The sequence below is a fragment of the Coregonus clupeaformis genome, chromosome 4 (genome assembly GCF_020615455.1).
Source record: "Coregonus clupeaformis isolate EN_2021a chromosome 4, ASM2061545v1, whole genome shotgun sequence".
Classification (NCBI taxonomy): domain Eukaryota; kingdom Metazoa; phylum Chordata; class Actinopteri; order Salmoniformes; family Salmonidae; genus Coregonus; species Coregonus clupeaformis.
Window position 1 is genome coordinate 19,705,666 of NC_059195.1, and position 19,197 is coordinate 19,724,862.

At 44.5% G+C, this 19,197-nt stretch overlaps 2 protein-coding genes across 8 annotated transcripts in view; both read left to right on the forward strand.

Annotated features, from left to right (window-relative positions):
- The window catches only part of LOC121553503 (RAB3A interacting protein (rabin3)), a 49,053-nt gene extending 46,598 nt beyond the window's left edge, over positions 1–2,455 (forward strand). For 6 of the 7 annotated variants that reach the window (XM_041866668.2, XM_041866651.2, XM_041866697.2 and 3 more), the window contains 2 exons: positions 1–8; positions 540–2,455. The exon at positions 1–8 is cut by the window's left edge and continues 62 nt beyond it. In XM_041866668.2, coding sequence (XP_041722602.1) covers positions 1–8; positions 540–622 — 91 coding nt within the window. In that variant the 3' untranslated portion in view covers positions 623–2,455. The remainder of the gene's footprint in view (positions 9–539) is intronic. The other variant, XM_041866688.2, reaches the window with a different exon arrangement.
- Positions 2,456–4,791: 2,336 nt separating this feature from the next.
- The window catches only part of LOC121553498 (myelin regulatory factor-like protein), a 32,747-nt gene continuing 18,341 nt past the window's right edge, over positions 4,792–19,197 (forward strand). The window contains exons 1-2 of the mRNA XM_041866639.2: positions 4,792–5,050; positions 6,675–6,763. Coding sequence (XP_041722573.2) covers positions 6,688–6,763 — 76 coding nt within the window. The 5' untranslated portion in view covers positions 4,792–5,050; positions 6,675–6,687. The remainder of the gene's footprint in view (positions 5,051–6,674; positions 6,764–19,197) is intronic.

Consider the following 19,197-nt stretch of genomic DNA (forward strand, 5'->3'; position numbering starts at 1 on the left):
GCAGGACGGTGAGATCAACTAGCAGTGCATTTTCTGTAACGCTGCAGCCATGTTGTTTTGCCTACAGTATGTCCTGTGGCAGAAAACAACATGGCACCCTGTCACATGTGAATGCACTTATCTTTAGTGGTTTTAGCTAATGTGAAGAATTGGATGGATCCATGGATGGATGTGTTAGCAGAAACCACAGTACATGGCCACATGCATATGAATAAGTCATGTAAAGTAGTGTGTCTGACGGACCCGTGGTGCTGTAGATTGGGCCAACTCAGCAGCTATCTGACATGGTGGAATCCTATTAGCAAAGAAATAGAATACCTAGAATGGGAATCCCCATTCACCTCAAAATTCTGATTTTGTCCTTTATAGGATTCCCACAATCTTCAACAGTAGCCATATTGGCAGTCTTTAGTCTCCTGTCTTTAGTCTCTCATGCTGACAATGTCCCTACAGGATAGTCAGAATGTGTTCTAATGTGTACTCTCTCTTGTTCTGTCCAATCCTCCTTTCTCCCCTCGATCTCCTTTGCTGTTCTCTAGCAGAACAGATGTTCTGGGAGGTGATGCAGCTGAGGAAAGAGATGAGTTTTGCTAAGCTGGGCTACTACAAGGAGGAACTGTGACCAACCAATCATGATCTAGAACAGAGGGAGGCGTGTCTGAATCTCTACCTATCATCAGACACACTCCCGTGACGGACAGGATAGCTCTCCAATCATCCTACCCTCCTGGCTCTCAGAAGGACCGCCCCCATCGCCACCCCCTTCCAATCTCTCATCTAATCACATGTCATTTCAGGAGACTCCTCCCATCCTCTGCCTTCTTGATTGGTCAGAAGTGAGGCTGAGCGGTTGTGATTCAATACCTACTAGCATATTGCTTAGAATGTACGCTCAGTACATTGGACCGTTTTTTCTAGAGCATCACGTTTGTGGTGAATGGTGAGAGACTGACTGATCTACCAATAACAGTGAGGAGTTATTCAGGATGGGAGGGGATTGGGAGATCAGTCGGTCTGCAGTTGATCTGGAACATGACCGTTGCTTCTCATTCTGAGTGGTCTGCTAGTATGCATATTGGAACAGAGTGGAAGCGCTCTAAACCCAAGGTGCATCCCAAATGGCACCCTATTCACTATAGTACACTACTTTTGCCCCCTATGGGCTCTGGTCAAAAGTAGTGCACTAAATATGGAATAGGGTGCCATTTGGGACACAAAACAAGTGTAAATGGAGGCGCTCAGTCCGTCTATCCATCTGTGGTTATTCAATCCATCTCCAATCCATATTTAAAACCAGAGGACATTAACTATGGTGACGACCATGCTGCTGTATTTAACTTGACTTGACTCCATTATTATACGTAAGAAACACTGAATGAGCTCTTGTCCACATTAAAAGGCTCAGTCCCAAATGGCATCCCATTCCCTATATAGTTCACTACTTTAGTAGTGCAGTATGTAGAGCAAGGGTTCCCAAAATGATTGTTTATTGAGATTGCCTTTATTAAATACAACACCAGCTTGGTTTTCTACACAGTTTAACAAGACTCATTACATATTTTAGGGAGGCTATTTAATAATAATAATAATAATAATATTAATAGATATGGATAATAAATAAAGTCTAGATCTGTTTTCCGCTACCAAATATGTTTTATTACGATAATTTATATGAACTCTCAATTTAATTATGCATGTTCTATTTTACAGAAAGTGATTCGATCATTTGATAGCGACAGAGTCGCACATTGTATAAGATTACTTCCCGAGATTACTAAATCCAATTTCTTTGACTCCTCGACTTTAGAAGGTCGTAGCTAGGCTTCTGAATACCACAGAGACAAACCAAGGATATTCCCATGTGCATCAGAGGCGCGTCTCCCTCTGGTCATTTCACCGCTTGTTTCTAGCCTAAAGCATTGGGGATTTATGCGTCGTTGTAGATCGGTATAAACAAACGTTGGTGCCCTATATGGTTGGGACCCCTGATGGAGAGAATAGGTACCATTTGGGACCCCTGATGGAGAGAATAGGGACCATTTGGGACCCCTGATGGAGAGAATAGGGACCATTTGGGACCAGAAGGTGTGGATGGGGATTCTGTTGCATTCTCTCTATTACAAGGACTTGAGAAGAATCTGTACGTTTAGAAGGTTTTAGAAAACACATTGATGATGATGAGGAAGAACATTTTCTCTGGCTTTTTAGTTCTTTACCCCCCCAACCAACCAAGCCCTAGTTAGAAGTATGTTGCTGTGTCGTGGTGTGTTGTGGTGTGTGGTCTGTGGTCTGTGTATGTTCCAATCTATACCTTTCTCCTGGTTTAACATCCTTTCATCCTTCCATCCTTTCATCCTTTCATCCCTCCATTCCTCTGTTAGTATTTCAGCTTTCCTCACTTTATTTTAGTGCCTTTCTGGAAAACACTGAATAAAAAAATGGTATACCTCTGGAACCAACGTGTCTGTTTTGAAGATTCAATCTGTTGGGATCTGTTCCAAACACACTCAGTCAGTGTAGATATGATGACACAATACACTTTAAAGGGTAAAATTGGCAGGACACAATTCTACTGCATATAAAAATAGATATCCACATTGCGCAGTACGTTCTGTACGTTGCCCATGCTTTGTCTTATAAAAGTAGGGCATCTTATCTGGTACTAGACTCTTCCTGTTAATGGTCCTCCTGCCTGCCACGTCTCCGGGCTTTGAACTGGATTGTGTATCTTCGTGAAATGATGTCCTTTAATACAGTAGGTTTGAAGACGTTACCTGTTTCAATCTGTTTGCAATTCTATTGCATTTAAAAATAGATTGTACACGTACATTCTTGGTGAATCTGTTGGCATCTGTCACAATCACAGAGTTCATCATTATAGATTCAACACTCCTATAGTTCCTCCCACCAGCCTCCTCTGCTGTATAGATGCATCACTCCTATATCTCCTCCCACCAGCCTCCTCAGCTGTATAGATGCATCACTCCTATATCTCCTCCCACCAGCCTCCTCAGCTGTATAGATTCAACACTCCTATATCTCCTCCCACCAGCCTTCTCTGCAGTATAGATTCAACACTATAAACTTTATTATCTTGGACAGGACACACAATTCTACTGCATATAAAAATACTTCCTGGTACAAGACCCTGTGGTGTGCGTCCCAAATGGCACCCTAGTCCCTATATAGTGCACTACTTTTGACTAGGGTACAAAAGTAGTGCACTGTATAGGGCAGTGGTTCCCAACCTTTTTCGGTTACTGTACCACCAATGGAATTTTGCTCTTCCCGTTTGGGATGCATGCCATGGTTTTCTGACTGCCTTTCCCCCTGTATCTCTAGGCTCTGACGTAGATGGTGTACTGCGATATGACTGTATTACCGTCCCGGTGTGGTCTAGTGGAAACAGGTGGAGAGGGCCTGAGCAGTTCCAGCCATCCGTCCTCTCCATCCCTCTCCCTCTTCAACCTAACCTCCGTTCCCCTGTGGGGACTCCGTTCAGGTGTCTTTCTACGCCTGCTACGTCAGGTTCCTAGAAATGAGACTCAAAATGAGTCGAGGCATGTTAACTATGGCAGATCAGCTGGAGCTCCTAGTTCTCCTGTGGGACACTTGCTGTACAGATGGAGGATCTTAATTTGAGACAGTTTGCTATAGCAGGAAAATAATCCTGCAGCATCAGGAAATGTGGATTATAATGAATGGACATATTTGTAGGGGTTGATACATTTTTTTGTTAGGGCAAATCAAGTCTTGACATTTCAAAGCGGAAATTACACACTTTAGAAGCCTTTTAAAAACGCAAATATACTACAGGTTTGCATTTCCTGTGCCTCCCGAGTGGCGCAGCGGTCTAAGGCACTGCATCGCAGTGCTAGATGCGTCACTGCAGACCCGGGTTCGATCCCAGACTGTGTCGCTGCGACTGAGAGACCCATGAGGCGGCGCGCAATTGGCCAAGCGTCGTCCGGGTTAGGGGAGGGTTTGGCCGGCCTGGATGTCCTTGTCCCATCGCGCTCTAGCGACTCCTTGTGGCGGGCCGGGCGCATGCACGCTGACTTCGGTCGCCAGTTGTACGGCGTTTCCACCGACACATTGGTGAGGCTGGCTTCCGGGTTAAGCGAGCAGTGTGTCAAGAGGCAGTGCGGCTTGGCAGGGTCGTGTTTCGGAGGACGCGTGGCTCTCGAACTTCTCCTCTCCCGAGTCCGTAGGGGAGTTGCAGCAATGGGACAAGACTGTAACTACCAATTTGGATATCATGAAAAAGGGGTAAAAAGTACAACAACAAAAAAAAAAGGTTTGTATTTCCTGCTTTGCGACATCAAAGTAACAATAGAAGCTCTTAACTACTTCTGTAGATAGATAAAGAGAAGCTCCTTATAGATGCACACCTACACAAAATATCACATCTGCCATTTTGGAATATCAAAATACCTGATATCAGAAGAAACACAGAAAATGTCTCACCTTTCCAGGTAGAGAGGACCTTTAATGCATTCCGGTTCATGGATAGACTGTATATCTGCAATGATAGTACTGTACTGTATATTTGTAATGACAGTTTACTGTATATCTGTAATGCCAGTGGACTATTTGCAGAGTGTGTAAGCCAGAGATAAGACTGCTCTTTAGTGTACTTCCCCTGTGTGTCACCTTGTAATGAATACCTGCTTTATGGTCCAGGGCAAGGACACCTGGCACACACAGACAGACAGACAGACAGACAGACAGACAGAACGCCTGCGCAGGGTATGTGAATGGTTTTTACCTTTCAGACCAGAGGACAAAGTACACAGGAGAGACACCTGTGACATCATATATTATTTCGAGTTTAGAAACATCTCGGACACACAATTCTGGGAATATTATTGTCATAACCAAAAGGCCTAAATCTAAAGATACTACATGGATGGCTGAACACACATTTAGTACCTGGGCTCTGAGGATTTCAATGGATATTGTTTGCCAAATGGATTGTACTTGAGAGACGGAAACTGAAGTCGGAGAGAAGGTTCTCAACGGAACTACAGGACTCCATTTTGGAGAAGAGGTAAGGTGCACATTCAGCCTTTCACTTCTCTACTGACTGTTAGAATGAAGCTAATGGTTTTAAATTATTTTTTTTACCACTCTCAACACTCTCCCATTTGATTAATGTCTCTCAGCTATGTTCAGGATAATTGAATCAAAGCTCTGTGTTTGTAAGTCTTTAAGATTGATATTTCCTGTGGGTTTTTCTTTTGTCTTTTTAAAAGGCCACTTGAATTCTTAGTGGTCCGTAATCATCCATATCTTTATCTGGGACTGACTGAGATTTAAACCAAATAATAGTTGTTATCGTAAGGCTGTATAGGGCAGACTTTAGTGCGTCATAGATTCATAGAACATAACTGACAATGTTATAAAGTCAATCTAGAAGAAAATAGCCTCGTTATTCACAGCAGTTCAGTCGCTGTATCTTCGTCCCAAATGGCACCCTATTCCCATTATAGTGCCTACGGGCCCTGGTCAAACGTTGTGTACTACAAAGGGGAACAGGGTGCCATTTGGGCCGCATCTGTATCTAATTACAGAAAGCCTCTCGTGTGTAAAGCCAAAGCAATTACACATTCCCTAAATGAGCTGAGCTGAGAGAGACAATAGTAATGATGATTAATCGTGGATTAGCTATAATGTACAGTATATTACACACACACACACACACACACACACACACACACACACACACACACACACACACACACACACACACACACAACCCCTGTCAGCAAGCAGGCAATTATTATTATTGTTATTATTACACACCATACATAATGCCATAACAGCAGTCAGGAACGTTATGACGCGTGAAGATTCAGATTCAGTGGTTGTCATTAGTAAAGCTTGAGTGCTTAGGCTGCTTGCAGAGATAGACAGAGCCTAGTGTAGTTGAACTGATTTCCAGTTTTAAAAAAACAACACTTAGGCCAATGGAAAACGGATGGAGAAGAGGACCTTTTGAGCAATAGAGAAAGGCCTTCCTGGAAGGGCAACACAAAGTGGACAGGGGCCTGGTTATGAAAGCACCAACAAAGTCTGAGTAATAATCGGACCCGTCTAAACTTCTCTTACTCCATTAACACCTTGAATCCAAATCCAGAAGTTGTCTTTCCAGTCTCCACATCATTAGTTAATGTTAGTTGAAGAGCAGCTCTATGAAATTGTCACCAGAGGATACATCCAGTTAGTTTACTCTATGGCAGGTTACGTTTTAGCTAAGGCCACTATGTTTTCCTGACAGAAATAGTTTTAGCTAAGGCAGTGTGTTTTCCTGACAGAAATAGTTTTAGCTAAGGCAGTGTGTTTTCCTGACAGAAATAGTTTTAGCTAAGGCAGTGTGTTTTCCTGACAGAAATAGTTTTAGCTAAGGCAGTGTTTTTTCCTGACAGAAATAGTTTTAGCTAAGGCCACTATGTTTTCCTGACAGAAATAACAGAGCCTCCAATTTTCTGTGAGTCTGGAGTTATTTTCAAAGCCTACCATGCAAGCCTGGAATATAATAGGTTGGCATTGGTGACGGGGTTTCTTCCATTTTGTACCGTCTGTGTATTTACCTCCTCATAAACACACTTGGGCCTACACAGTGCTCAAGCCTTGCCTACTGTTTCACCCCCAATAACAGTTGTGTATCTCAGGCAGCTGATCGCCATGGAGACGCCTGGAGGAGTCCAAGTGCCCATTGATGTTCTGGGAGAGAATGAAGCGTTACAGCAGTTCTTTGACGGTAAGAGTTGTGCAGTTGTGTCCCAAACAGCTTCCTATTCCCTAGTGTGTATGTGTGTGTGTGTGTGTGTGTGTGTGTGTGTGTGTGTGTGTGTGTGTGTGAGAGTGTTATGTGTGAGTCAGAGGAGGCTGGTGGGTGGAGCTATAGGAGGACGGGCTCATTGTAATGGCTGGAATGGAATAAATGGAACGGTATCAAACATATGGAAACTACATGTTGGACTCAGTTCCATGAACTCCATTCCAGCCATTACAATGAGCCCGTCCTCCTAAAGCTCCTCCCACCAGCCCTCTGGTGTGAGTGTTTGCGTCTGCATACTGGTGTATGTTGATTATGTGTAGTGTGTGAGTGAGTAAGTGAGCGTACATGTGAGTTTGTATGGAATTATGAGTGTATTGTTGTTCCTGAGGGGTCTTAGCTGATCCCAGAACATTACTGTGAAAGGCCTTTTCACAGTAATGTGTAGTCGCTAAAGCTCTCAGGGTTTGGACAGAATTATCAATATGAGAAAGGGGGGGGGAGAGCGAGAGAGGCTCTGATTCAAAGTCTCTGACCTTTCAGAACTGGCTTTAATGATCACCCATTAGGTTGTTAATGTATTTTAAAACAGTGTTAATAGTTAATAGTTCGATTAGTTAATAGGTAATCAGTGAGGCGGTTTCAATTCAGAAATAGATAGTCATTTGTTTGGCTAGATCGGTCCACTGTCAAGTTTCAAGTTTTTTATCAGTCGTATGTACGAGACACGCGTTGTATACATCGTCCAACCAAATGCTTACGTGCAGGTTCCTTCTGGACAATGCAACAACAATAATAAATAATAAAAGATAAGAATATGAACATAAAGTAAATGTCTCAGTAGAATAGAATAAACATTTTAGCATCAGTATAATACAGGAAGGAACCATTTATAGAACAATATTTACAGGTGTATTGGGGGAAGTGTATAAACCGAGCAGTATAATAAGAGTCCGGTAGCAGCAGTAGTGAGGTGGGCTAAGGTGTGGAGAATCAGAGCAGGTGGTCAGTCCAGTTCAAGTGTCCATCAGTCTGATGGCTGGTAGATAAAAACAGTCTCTGAGCCTGTTGGTATCAGACCTCATGCTCCGAGACAGTCTGCCCGACGGTAAGGGAGAGACCAGCTCGTGGCTGGGGTGTGTAGGGTCCTTGATGATGATGCGGGCCTTCCTCAGGCATCGTTTCGAGTAGATGTCCTGGATGGGTGGGAGCACGGTCCCAGTGATGTACTGGGCCATCTTCACCACCCGCTGGAGGGCCTTGCGGCCGTGGACGGAGGAATTCCCGTACCAGGCCGTGATGCAATCAGTCAGGATGCTCTCGATGGTGCAGCGGTTGTATTTGGAGAGGACACGGGGTGGCATGCCGAATTTCTTCAGCTGCCTTAGGAAGTAGAGACGCTGTTAGGGCCTTCTTGACAAGAGTGGTGGTGTTGTTGGTCCGTGACAAGTCCTCTGTGATGTGAACGCCGAGAAACGTCAAACCTGTGACCCTCTCTACTGCCGTCCCGCTGATGTGGATCGGGACATGTTCCCTCCTCTGCTTCCTGAACTCAACAATCAACTCCTTTGTTTTGCTGACTTTGAGGGAGAGGTTGTTGTCATGACACCACAATGCCAGTTCACTTACCTTCTCCCTATAGGCTGACTCGTCGTTGTTGGTTACCAGGCCTACAACCGTGGTGTCGTCAGCAAACTTGATGATGTAGTTGGTGTCGTGCTTAGCCACGCGGTCGTGGGTGAACAGGGAGTACAGCAGAGGACTGAGGGCACACCCCTGGGGGGGGCCTGTGTTAAGAGTCAGTGTGGAGGACGTGTTGTTGCCAATCCTCACAGCCTGTGGTCCGCCCGTCAGGAAGTCCAGGATCCTGTTGCAGAGGGTGGTGTCCAGACCCAGGGCTCTGAGCTTGGTGTCGCGCTTGGAGGGAACAATAGTGTTGAATGCGGAACTGTAGTCAATGAACAACATTCTCATATAGGTGTTCCTCTTGTCCAGATGCGAGTGGGTCCAGTGTGCCTGGTATGCTGGCCTTGATGTGGGATATGACCTGCCTTTCCAAGCACTTCATGATGACTGAGGTTAGCGCGACGGGGGCGATAGTCATTTGGGCATGTCACCTTGTTTTTATTGGGTACTTGAACGATGGTTGTCCCCTTAAAGCAGGTGGGGACTACAGTCTGGGACAGGGACAGGTTGAAGATGTCAGAGAAGACGCACGCCAGCTGGGCAGCACACACCCTGAAGACGCCGCCAGGGAGTATTCACTCTTTTGAGAGTTTTCCTCACGTCATCCTGTGAAACCACATGGTCGTTTGGAGCAGCGAGAGTCTTCCTGGATGGCTCGGTATTGTCTGCCTCAATGAGAGCATAGAATCTGTTAAGCTGGTCTGGGAGGGAGGCTTCGGTGGACACCGCACAGCTGGATTTGCCTTTGTAGTCCGTGATAGTCTGTAGTCCTTGCCACATGCGACGCGAGTCTGAGTTGTCGAATATCAATTCAAGTTAGTCTGTATTGTCTTTTAAGTGTCCCTAATGGATGTGTGGAGCTCGTACCTGCTAGCCTTGTACACGTCGCACGCCACCGAGTCATCAGGGTTCGTTCTGCTGACATTGAATGCTGCTGCACGGGCTCTCTGCATTGTACGGATATCTTCGTTCATCCAGGGTTTTTGGTTGGGGTATATCCGGATTGTTATTGTGGGTACAACATCATCAACACATTTCCTAATGAAGCCTGTGACTGACGATGTATACTGAACACAAATATAAACGCAACATGTAAAGTGTTGGTCCCATGTTTCATGAGCTGAAATAAAAGATCCCAGTTCTGTGTTGATAGTTCTGAGACAGCTTGGTCCTCTTCCCTACTCACACCTTCCATATCTGGGGTTAAAGTTCAAAGGGGACAGTTATTTCACATTTGTAGGCTAAAGATGGACAGGACACGAGGTCAGATAAGATGCTTTAGACAATTGAAATCTGCTCATAGAGTTAGCAGACCAGAGACACTTCCCAGCCCTTATCTACACAGCTGCAGCAGAGCTCTGACGTCGTCGGCAGCTCAAGGCCACCCGTCACACAATCAGTCACACAGTAATTAGATCAAGGCCAAATACAGGGACAAGCTAGCAGGACATTCCTTAAAGAACCTAGAATTTTTTTTATTTTTAAGTTCAGGTCTTTATTTGTTGCGTGAGTGTTTGTGACAGGGAAATGTCGCCTTGCATTTAACTTGGGTACGTGCTACGTATGTATTTGACCCAGGTCTGGTCCATAATATGTGAGCTGTCCTAGTCATTACACTGATGTGTTGGAAGCAGAGCTCACCCAGTGCCATATGTATGCATGTACACTACCAGTCAAAAGTTTGGACACACCTACTCATTCAAGGGTTTTTCTTTATTTGTACTATTTTTTACATTGTAGAATAATAGTGAAGACATCAAAACTATGAAATAACACATATGGAATCATGTAGTATCCCAAAAAGTGTTAAACAAATCAAAATATATTTTATATTTGAGATTCTTCAAAGTAGCCACCCTTTGCCTTGATGACAGCTTTGCACACTCTTGGCATTCTCTCAACCAGCTTCATGAGGTAGTCACCTGGAATGCATTTCAATTAACAGGTGTGCCTTCTTAAAAGTTAATTTGTGGAATTTCACTTTTTAGGTTACTACATGATTCCATATGTGTTATTTCATAGTTTTGATGTCTATTTTTTCTACAATGTAGAAAATAGTAAAAATTAAGAAAAACCCTTGAATGAGTAGGTGTTGACTGGTTCTGTATATACAGGCAGTATATGGCTCTGAGGTGAGCTCACCATAGACATACACTCCCCTACCTATTAATTTTGTGAGTGAAGCTAAAAGGTTTCATTTGGCTCTGTACTCCACCATTTTGGATTTGAGATCAAATGTTTTGTATGATGCGGCAGTGCAGAATGTCACCTTTTATTTGAGGGTATGTTCATACATATATGTTTTACCGTTTAGAAATAAATGCACTTTATGTATCTAGTCGCCCCATTTGAAGGTGTCATAAGTATTTGGACAAATTCACTTCTAGTGTATTAAAGTAGTGTATGGGAGCAAATACGAAACTTCTGACTAAATGCAACACGTAGGGGAATCTACATACAGTAGATACACAGTAGGACTGGGAGATCTCCCACATCACACACTGAGCAGTCATTTCTTCTAGCGACCTGCCTCTCTTTTTTCCAGCTGTGTCCTGGCTGATAACAGTGATTACTACTGTCTCCTACAGTACAGGGAGCCTCCATTAAAGCTGTGTCCTGGCTGATAACAGTGATTATTACTGTCTCCTACAGTACAGGGAGCCTCCATTAAAGCTGTGTCCTGGCTGATAACAGTGATTACTACTGTCTCCAACAGTACATGGAGCCTCCATTAAAGCTGTGTCCTGGCTGATAACAGTGATTACTACTGTCTCCTACAGTACAGGGAGCCACCATTAAAGCTGTGTCCTGGCTGATAACAGTGATTACTACTGTCTCCTACAGTACAGGGAGCCTCCATTAAAGCTGTGTCCTGGCTGATAACAGTGATTACTACTGTCTCCTACAGTACAGGGAGCCTCCATTAAAGCTGTGTCCTGGCTGATAACAGTGATTACTACTGTCTCCTACAGTACAGGGAGCCTCCATTAAAGCTGTGTCCTGGCTGATAACAGTGATTACTACTGTCTCCTACAGTACAGGGAGCCTCCATTAAAGCTGTGTCCTGGCTGATAACAGTGATTACTACTGTCTCCTACAGTACAGGGAGCCACCATTAAAGCTGTGTCCTGGCTGATAACAGTGATTACTACTGTCTCCTACAGTACAGGGAGCCTCCATTAAAGCTGTGTCCTGGCTGATAACAGTGATTACTACTGTCTCCTACAGTACATGGAGCCTCCATTAAAGCTGTGTCCTGGCTGATAACAGTGATTACTACTGTCTCCAACAGTACAGGGAGCCTCCATTAAAGCTGTGTCCTGGCTGATAACAGTGATTACTACTGTCTCCAACAGTACAGGGAGCCTCCATTAAAGCTGTGTCCTGGCTGATAACAGTGATTACTACTGTCTCCTACAGTACAGGGAGCCTCCATTAAAGCTGTGTCCTGGCTGATAACAGTGATTACTACTGTCTCCTACAGTACAGGGAGCCTCCATTAAAGCTGTGTCCTGGCTGATAACAGTGATTACTACTGTCTCCAACAGTACAGGGAGCCTCTATGAGAGCTGTGTCCTGGCTGATAACAGTGATTTACTACTGTCTCCTACAGTACAGGGAGCCTCCATTAAAGCTGTGTCCTGGCTGATAACAGTGATTACTACTGTCTCCTACAGTACAGGGAGCCTCCATTAAAGCTGTGTCCTGGCTGATAACAGTGATTACTACTGTCTCCTACAGTACAGGGAGCCTCTATGAGAGCTATGTCCTGGCTGATAACAGTGATTACTACTGTCTCCTACAGTACAGGGAGCCTCCATTAAAGCTGTGTCCTGGCTGATAACAGTGATTATTACTGTCTCCTACAGTACAGGGAGCCTCCATTAAAGCTGTGTCCTGGCTGATAACAGTGATTACTACTGTCTCCAACAGTACATGGAGCCTCCATTAAAGCTGTGTCCTGGCTGATAACAGTGATTACTACTGTCTCCTACAGTACAGGGAGCCACCATTAAAGCTGTGTCCTGGCTGATAACAGTGATTACTACTGTCTCCTACAGTACAGGGAGCCACCATTAAAGCTGTGTCCTGGCTGATAACAGTGATTACTACTGTCTCCTACAGTACAGGGAGCCTCCATTAAAGCTGTGTCCTGGCTGATAACAGTGATTACTACTGTCTCCTACAGTACAGGGAGCCTCCATTAAAGCTGTGTCCTGGCTGATAACAGTGATTACTACTGTCTCCTACAGTACAGGGAGCCTCCATTAAAGCTGTGTCCTGGCTGATAACAGTGATTACTACTGTCTCCTACAGTACAGGGAGCCACCATTAAAGCTGTGTCCTGGCTGATAACAGTGATTACTACTGTCTCCTACAGTACAGGGAGCCTCCATTAAAGCTGTGTCCTGGCTGATAACAGTGATTACTACTGTCTCCTACAGTACATGGAGCCTCCATTAAAGCTGTGTCCTGGCTGATAACAGTGATTACTACTGTCTCCAACAGTACAGGGAGCCTCCATTAAAGCTGTGTCCTGGCTGATAACAGTGATTACTACTGTCTCCAACAGTACAGGGAGCCTCCATTAAAGCTGTGTCCTGGCTGATAACAGTGATTACTACTGTCTCCTACAGTACAGGGAGCCTCCATTAAAGCTGTGTCCTGGCTGATAACAGTGATTACTACTGTCTCCAACAGTACAGGGAGCCTCTATGAGAGCTGTGTCCTGGCTGATAACAGTGATTTACTACTGTCTCCTACAGTACAGGGAGCCTCCATTAAAGCTGTGTCCTGGCTGATAACAGTGATTACTACTGTCTCCTACAGTACAGGGAGCCTCCATTAAAGCTGTGTCCTGGCTGATAACAGTGATTACTACTGTCTCCTACAGTACAGGGAGCCTCTATGAGAGCTATGTCCTGGCTGATAACAGTGATTACTACTGTCTCCAACAGTACAGGGAGCCTCCATTAAAGCTGTGTCCTGGCTGATAACAGTGAATACTACTGTCTCCTACAGTACAGGGAGCCTCCATTAAAGCTGTGTCCTGGCTGATAACAGTGATTACTACTGTCTCCTACAGTACAGGGAGCCTCCATTAAAGCTGTGTCCTGGCTGATAACAGTGATTACTACTGTCTCCTACAGTACATGGAGCCTCCATTAAAGCTGTGTCCTGGCTGATAACAGTGATTACTACTGTCTCCAACAGTACAGGGAGCCTCCATTAAAGCTGTGTCCTGGCTGATAACAGTGATTACTACTGTCTCCAACAGTACAGGGAGCCTCCATTAAAGCTGTGTCCTGGCTGATAACAGTGATTACTACTGTCTCCTACAGTACAGGGAGCCTCCATTAAAGCTGTGTCCTGGCTGATAACAGTGATTACTACTGTCTCCAACAGTACAGGGAGCCTCTATGAGAGCTGTGTCCTGGCTGATAACAGTGATTTACTACTGTCTCCTACAGTACAGGGAGCCTCCATTAAAGCTGTGTCCTGGCTGATAACAGTGATTACTACTGTCTCCTACAGTACAGGGAGCCTCCATTAAAGCTGTGTCCTGGCTGATAACAGTGATTACTACTGTCTCCTACAGTACAGGGAGCCTCTATGAGAGCTATGTCCTGGCTGATAACAGTGATTACTACTGTCTCCAACAGTACAGGGAGCCTCCATTAAAGCTGTGTCCTGGCTGATAACAGTGAATACTACTGTCTCCTACAGTACAGGGAGCCTCCATTAAAGCTGTGTCCTGGCTGATAACAGTGATTACTACTGTCTCCTACAGTACAGGGAGCCTCCATTAAAGCTGTGTCCTGGCTGATAACAGTGATTACTACTGTCTCCAACAGTACATGGAGCCTCCATTAAAGCTGTGTCCTGGCTGATAACAGTGATTACTACTGTCTCCTACAGTACAGGGAGCCACCATTAAAGCTGTGTCCTGGCTGATAACAGTGATTTACTACTGTCTCCTACAGTACAGGGAGCCTCCATTAAAGCTGTGTCCTGGCTGATAACAGTGATTTACTACTGTCTCCTACAGTACAGGGAGCCACCATTAAAGCTGTGTCCTGGCTGATAACAGTGATTACTACTGTCTCCTACAGTACAGGGAGCCACCATTAAAGCTGTGTCCTGGCTGATAACAGTGATTATTACTGTGTCACGTATAGGGCAGGCTACAGCGAGCCTGGAGGTAATGGTCAACCCTGATCTCTACTACACTCTGATACGCTGTAATGGTTACATACTGATATTAATGATGGGTTAGTTTCCCCTGGTGATCTATGGCCCTGGCAGGTTTACGGTCTGTAGATAAAGATGAGAGAGATCTAGAGAGAGACAGCAATACAATTAGACCCAACCAAATCATGAGAAAACAAAAAGAGAATTACTTGACACATCGGAAATAATTAACTAAAAAACAGAGCAAACTAGAATGCTATTTGGCCCTAAACAGAGAGTACACAGTGGCAGAATACCTGACCACTGTGACTGACCCAAACTTAAGGAAAGCTTTGGACTATGTACAGACTCAGTGAGCATAGCCTTGCTATTGAGAAAGGCTGCCGTAGGCAGACCTGGCTCTCAAGAGAAGACAGGCTATGTGCACACTGCCCACAAAATGAGGTGGAAACTGAGCTGCACTTCCTAACCTCCTGCCAAATGTATGAACATATTAGAAACACATATTTCCCTCAGATTACACAGATCCACAAAGAATTCGAAAACAAACCCAATTTTTATAAACTTCCTTATCTACTGGGTGAAAAACCACAGTGTGCCATCACAGCAGCAACATTTGTGACCTGTTGCCACAAGAAAAGGGCAACCAGTGAAGAACAAACACCATTGTAAATACAACCCATATTTATGTTTATTTATTTTCCCATTTGTAGTTTAACTATTTGCACATTGTTACAACACTGTATATAGACATAATATGACATTTGAAATGTCTTTATTCTTTTGAAACTTCTGAGTAATGTTTACTGTTAATATTTATTGTTTATTTGACTTTTAACATATGTTTCCCATGCCAATAAAGCCCTTAAATTGGAGAGAGAGAGAGAGAAACCCCCCAGTCAGACACCCTGATAGCCCTCATGACGACCCCCCCACACCCACTGAGGACATACACAAGCCACAGATTGTACTCCTTATGGACTCAAACGGGAAATACATACAAGAAAATAAACTTTTTCCAAAACACACAGTGTCTAAACTCTGGTGTCCAAATACCCAGCGCGCCCTAGACCTTCTGTCTAAGGACCGACTAGGATCACCCAGCCACATAATAATACACACAGGCACAAACGACCTGAGAACACAGCAGGAAAGGGTGGCCACATCACTCAAGGGCGTGATAGAAAAAGCTTCTTCTACTTTCCCCAACGCACAAGTGGTTATCTCAACCCTGTTACCACGAAAAGACTTCCACCCTGCTACCATACAGCGGGTAAACGCAAGTATTTCCCGTGACTGTGCATCAAAACCAAATGTCTTCCTGGCCCACCACTCCACCCTGGACGTGAACAGCCTTTACGACCAGGTCCACCTATACAAGGCAGCAGTGCCCACCTTCGCCCGGACCCTAAAGGATATCGCCCTCAACCGCAGACCCAACACCTCACACAGGAGCAACAGATCAACAGACACCCCGCCCAGACCAGCGAGACACTCTCCCAGACCTGGGACCCCCCCAGGACCTACACATAGAGGACCCCCGCAGAGAGGACCTACATCCAGACCACAGCACCATCAACCACATCTACACCCCCACCCCAACCAATTAACTCCCCCCAAGTCAACCATGCCCACACCCCATTTAGGCCCCCTCAGATCAGACCTATGCCCCTCCTACCCACCCCAAGCCCCCACTCCCACAAAGAGGGCCTCAACATGAAAGTCACACATACGCCCAGGCCGTGAGCAGGCAAACAGGCCCAACACCCACTCTTACACTAGCCCAAGCCAATGGCATGTACCAGATGCTCAGCAGGCTCTGCTCACAATTACTGGCCTGAGGCCAAACCACACAACCAACAACATTAGACACTTTATGGAACACAAAGCCTTCACTATTTCATCCTGGAATATCCAAGGCCTGAGGTCATCTGCCTTTGGCCTAAAGAGCAGGAATCTGGACTTCACCAAAGAAATCGGAAATACAGACATTGTCATCCTACAAGAAACATGGTATAGAGGAGACGGACCCACTGGTTGCCCTCTAGGTTACAGAGAGCTGGTAGTCCCATCCACCAAACTACCAGGTGTGAAACAGGGAAGGGACTCAGGGGGTATGCTAATTTGGTATAGAGCAGACCTAACTCACTCTATTAAATTAATCAAAACAGGAACATTTTACATTTGGTTAGAAATTCAAAAGGAAATTATCTCAACTGAGAAAAATGTCCTCCTGTGTGCTACCTATATCCCCCCACTAGAATCCCCATACTTTAATGAAGACAGTTTCTCCATCCTGGAGGGGGAAATCAATAATTTCCAGACCTAGGGACATGTACTAGTCTGTGGCGACCTAAATGCCAGAACTGGACAAGAACCTGACACCCTCAGCACACAGGGGGACAAACACCTACCTGGAGGTGACAGCATTCCCTCCCCCATATGCCCCCCTAGGCACAACTACGACAACATAACCAACAAAAACGGGTCACGACTCCTGCAGCTCTGTCGCACACTGGGTATGTACATAGTCAATGGTAGGCTTCGAGGGGACTCCTATGGTAGGTACACCTATAGCTCATCTCTTGGCAGTAGTACTGTAGACTACTTTATCACTGACCTCAACCCAGAGTCTCTCAGAGCGTTCACAGTCAGCCCACTGACACCCCTATCAGACCACAGCAAAATCACAGTCTACTTGAACAGAGCAATACTCAATCATGAGGCATCAAAGCCAAAAGAACTGAATAATATTAAGAAATGCTATAGATGGAAGGAAAGTAGTGTTGAAACCTACCAAAAAACAATTAGGAAACAACAAATTCAATCCATTCTAGACAACTTCCTGGACAAAACGTTCCACTGTAATAGTGAAGGTGTAAACTTGGCAGTAGAAAACCTAAACAGTATATTTGACCTCTCAGCTTCCCTATCAAATCAAAAAATCTCTAACAGAAAACCAAAGAAAAGTAATAACAGTGATAAATGGTTTGATGAAGAATGCAAAAACCTAAGAAAGAAATTGAGAAACCTATCCAACCAAAAACATAGAGACCCAGAAAACCTGAGCCTACGCCTTCACTATGGTGAATCACTAAAACAATACAGAAATACACTACGGAAAAAGAAGGAACAGCATGTCAGAAATCAGCTCAATGTAATTGAAGAATCCATAGACTCTAACCACTTCTGGGAAAATTGGAAAACACTAAACAAACAACAACACGAAGAGCTATCTATCCAAAACGGAGATGTATGGGTAAACCACTTCTCCAATCTTTTTGGCCCTATAACAGAGAACAAACAGCAAAAAAATATACATGATCAAATGCAAATCTTAGAATCAACTATTAAAGACTACCAGAACCCACTGGATTCTCCAATTACATTGAATGAACTACAGGATAAAATACAAACCCTCCAACCCAAAAAGTCCTGTGGTGTTGATGGTATCCTCAATGAAATGATAAAATATACAGACCACAAATTTCAATTAGCTATACTTAAACTCTTTAACATCATCCTTAGCTCTGGCATCTTCCCCAACATCTGGAACCAAGGACTGATCACCCCAATCCACAAAAGTGGAGACAAATTTGACCCCAATAACTACCGTGGGATATGCGTCAACAGCAACCTTGGGAAAATCCTCTGCATTATCATTAACAGCAGACTAGTTCATTTCCTCAGTGAAAACAATGTACTGAGCAAATGTCAAATTGGCTTTTTACCAAATTACCGTACGACAGACCACGTATTCACCCTGCACACCCTAATTGACAAACAAACAAACCAAAACAAAGGCAAAGTCTTCTCATGCTTTGTTGATTTCAAAAGCTTTTGACTCAATTTGGCATGAGGGTCTGCTATACAAATTGATGGAAAGTGGGGTTGGGGGGAAAAACATACGACATTATAAAATCCATGTACACAAACAACAAGTGTGCGGTTAAAATTGGCAAAAAAAACACACATTTCTTTCCACAGGGCCGTGGGGTGAGACAGGGATGCAGTTTAAGCCCCACCCTCTTCAACATATATATCAACGAATTGGCGAGGGCACTAGAACAGTCTGCAGCACCCGGCCTCACCCTACTAGAATCTGAAGTCAAATGTCTTCTGTTTGCTGACGATCTGGTGCTTCTGTCACCAACCAAGGAGGGCCTACAGCAGCACCTAGATCTTCTGCACAGATTCTGTCAGACCTGGGCCCTGACAGTAAATCTCAGTAAGACAAAAATAATGGTGTTCCAAAAAAGGTCCAGTTGCCAGGACCACAAATACAAATTCCATCTAGACACCGTTGCCCTAGAGCACACAAAAAACTATACATACCTCGGCCTAAACATCAGCGCCACAGGTAACTTCCACAAAGCTGTGAACGATCTGAGAGACAAGGCAAGAAGGGCCTTCTATGCCATCAAAAGGAACATAAAATTTGACATACCAATTAGGATCTGGCTAAAAATACTTGAATCAGTTATAGAACCCATTGCCCTTTATGGTTGTGAGGTCTGGGGTCCGCTCACCAACCAAGA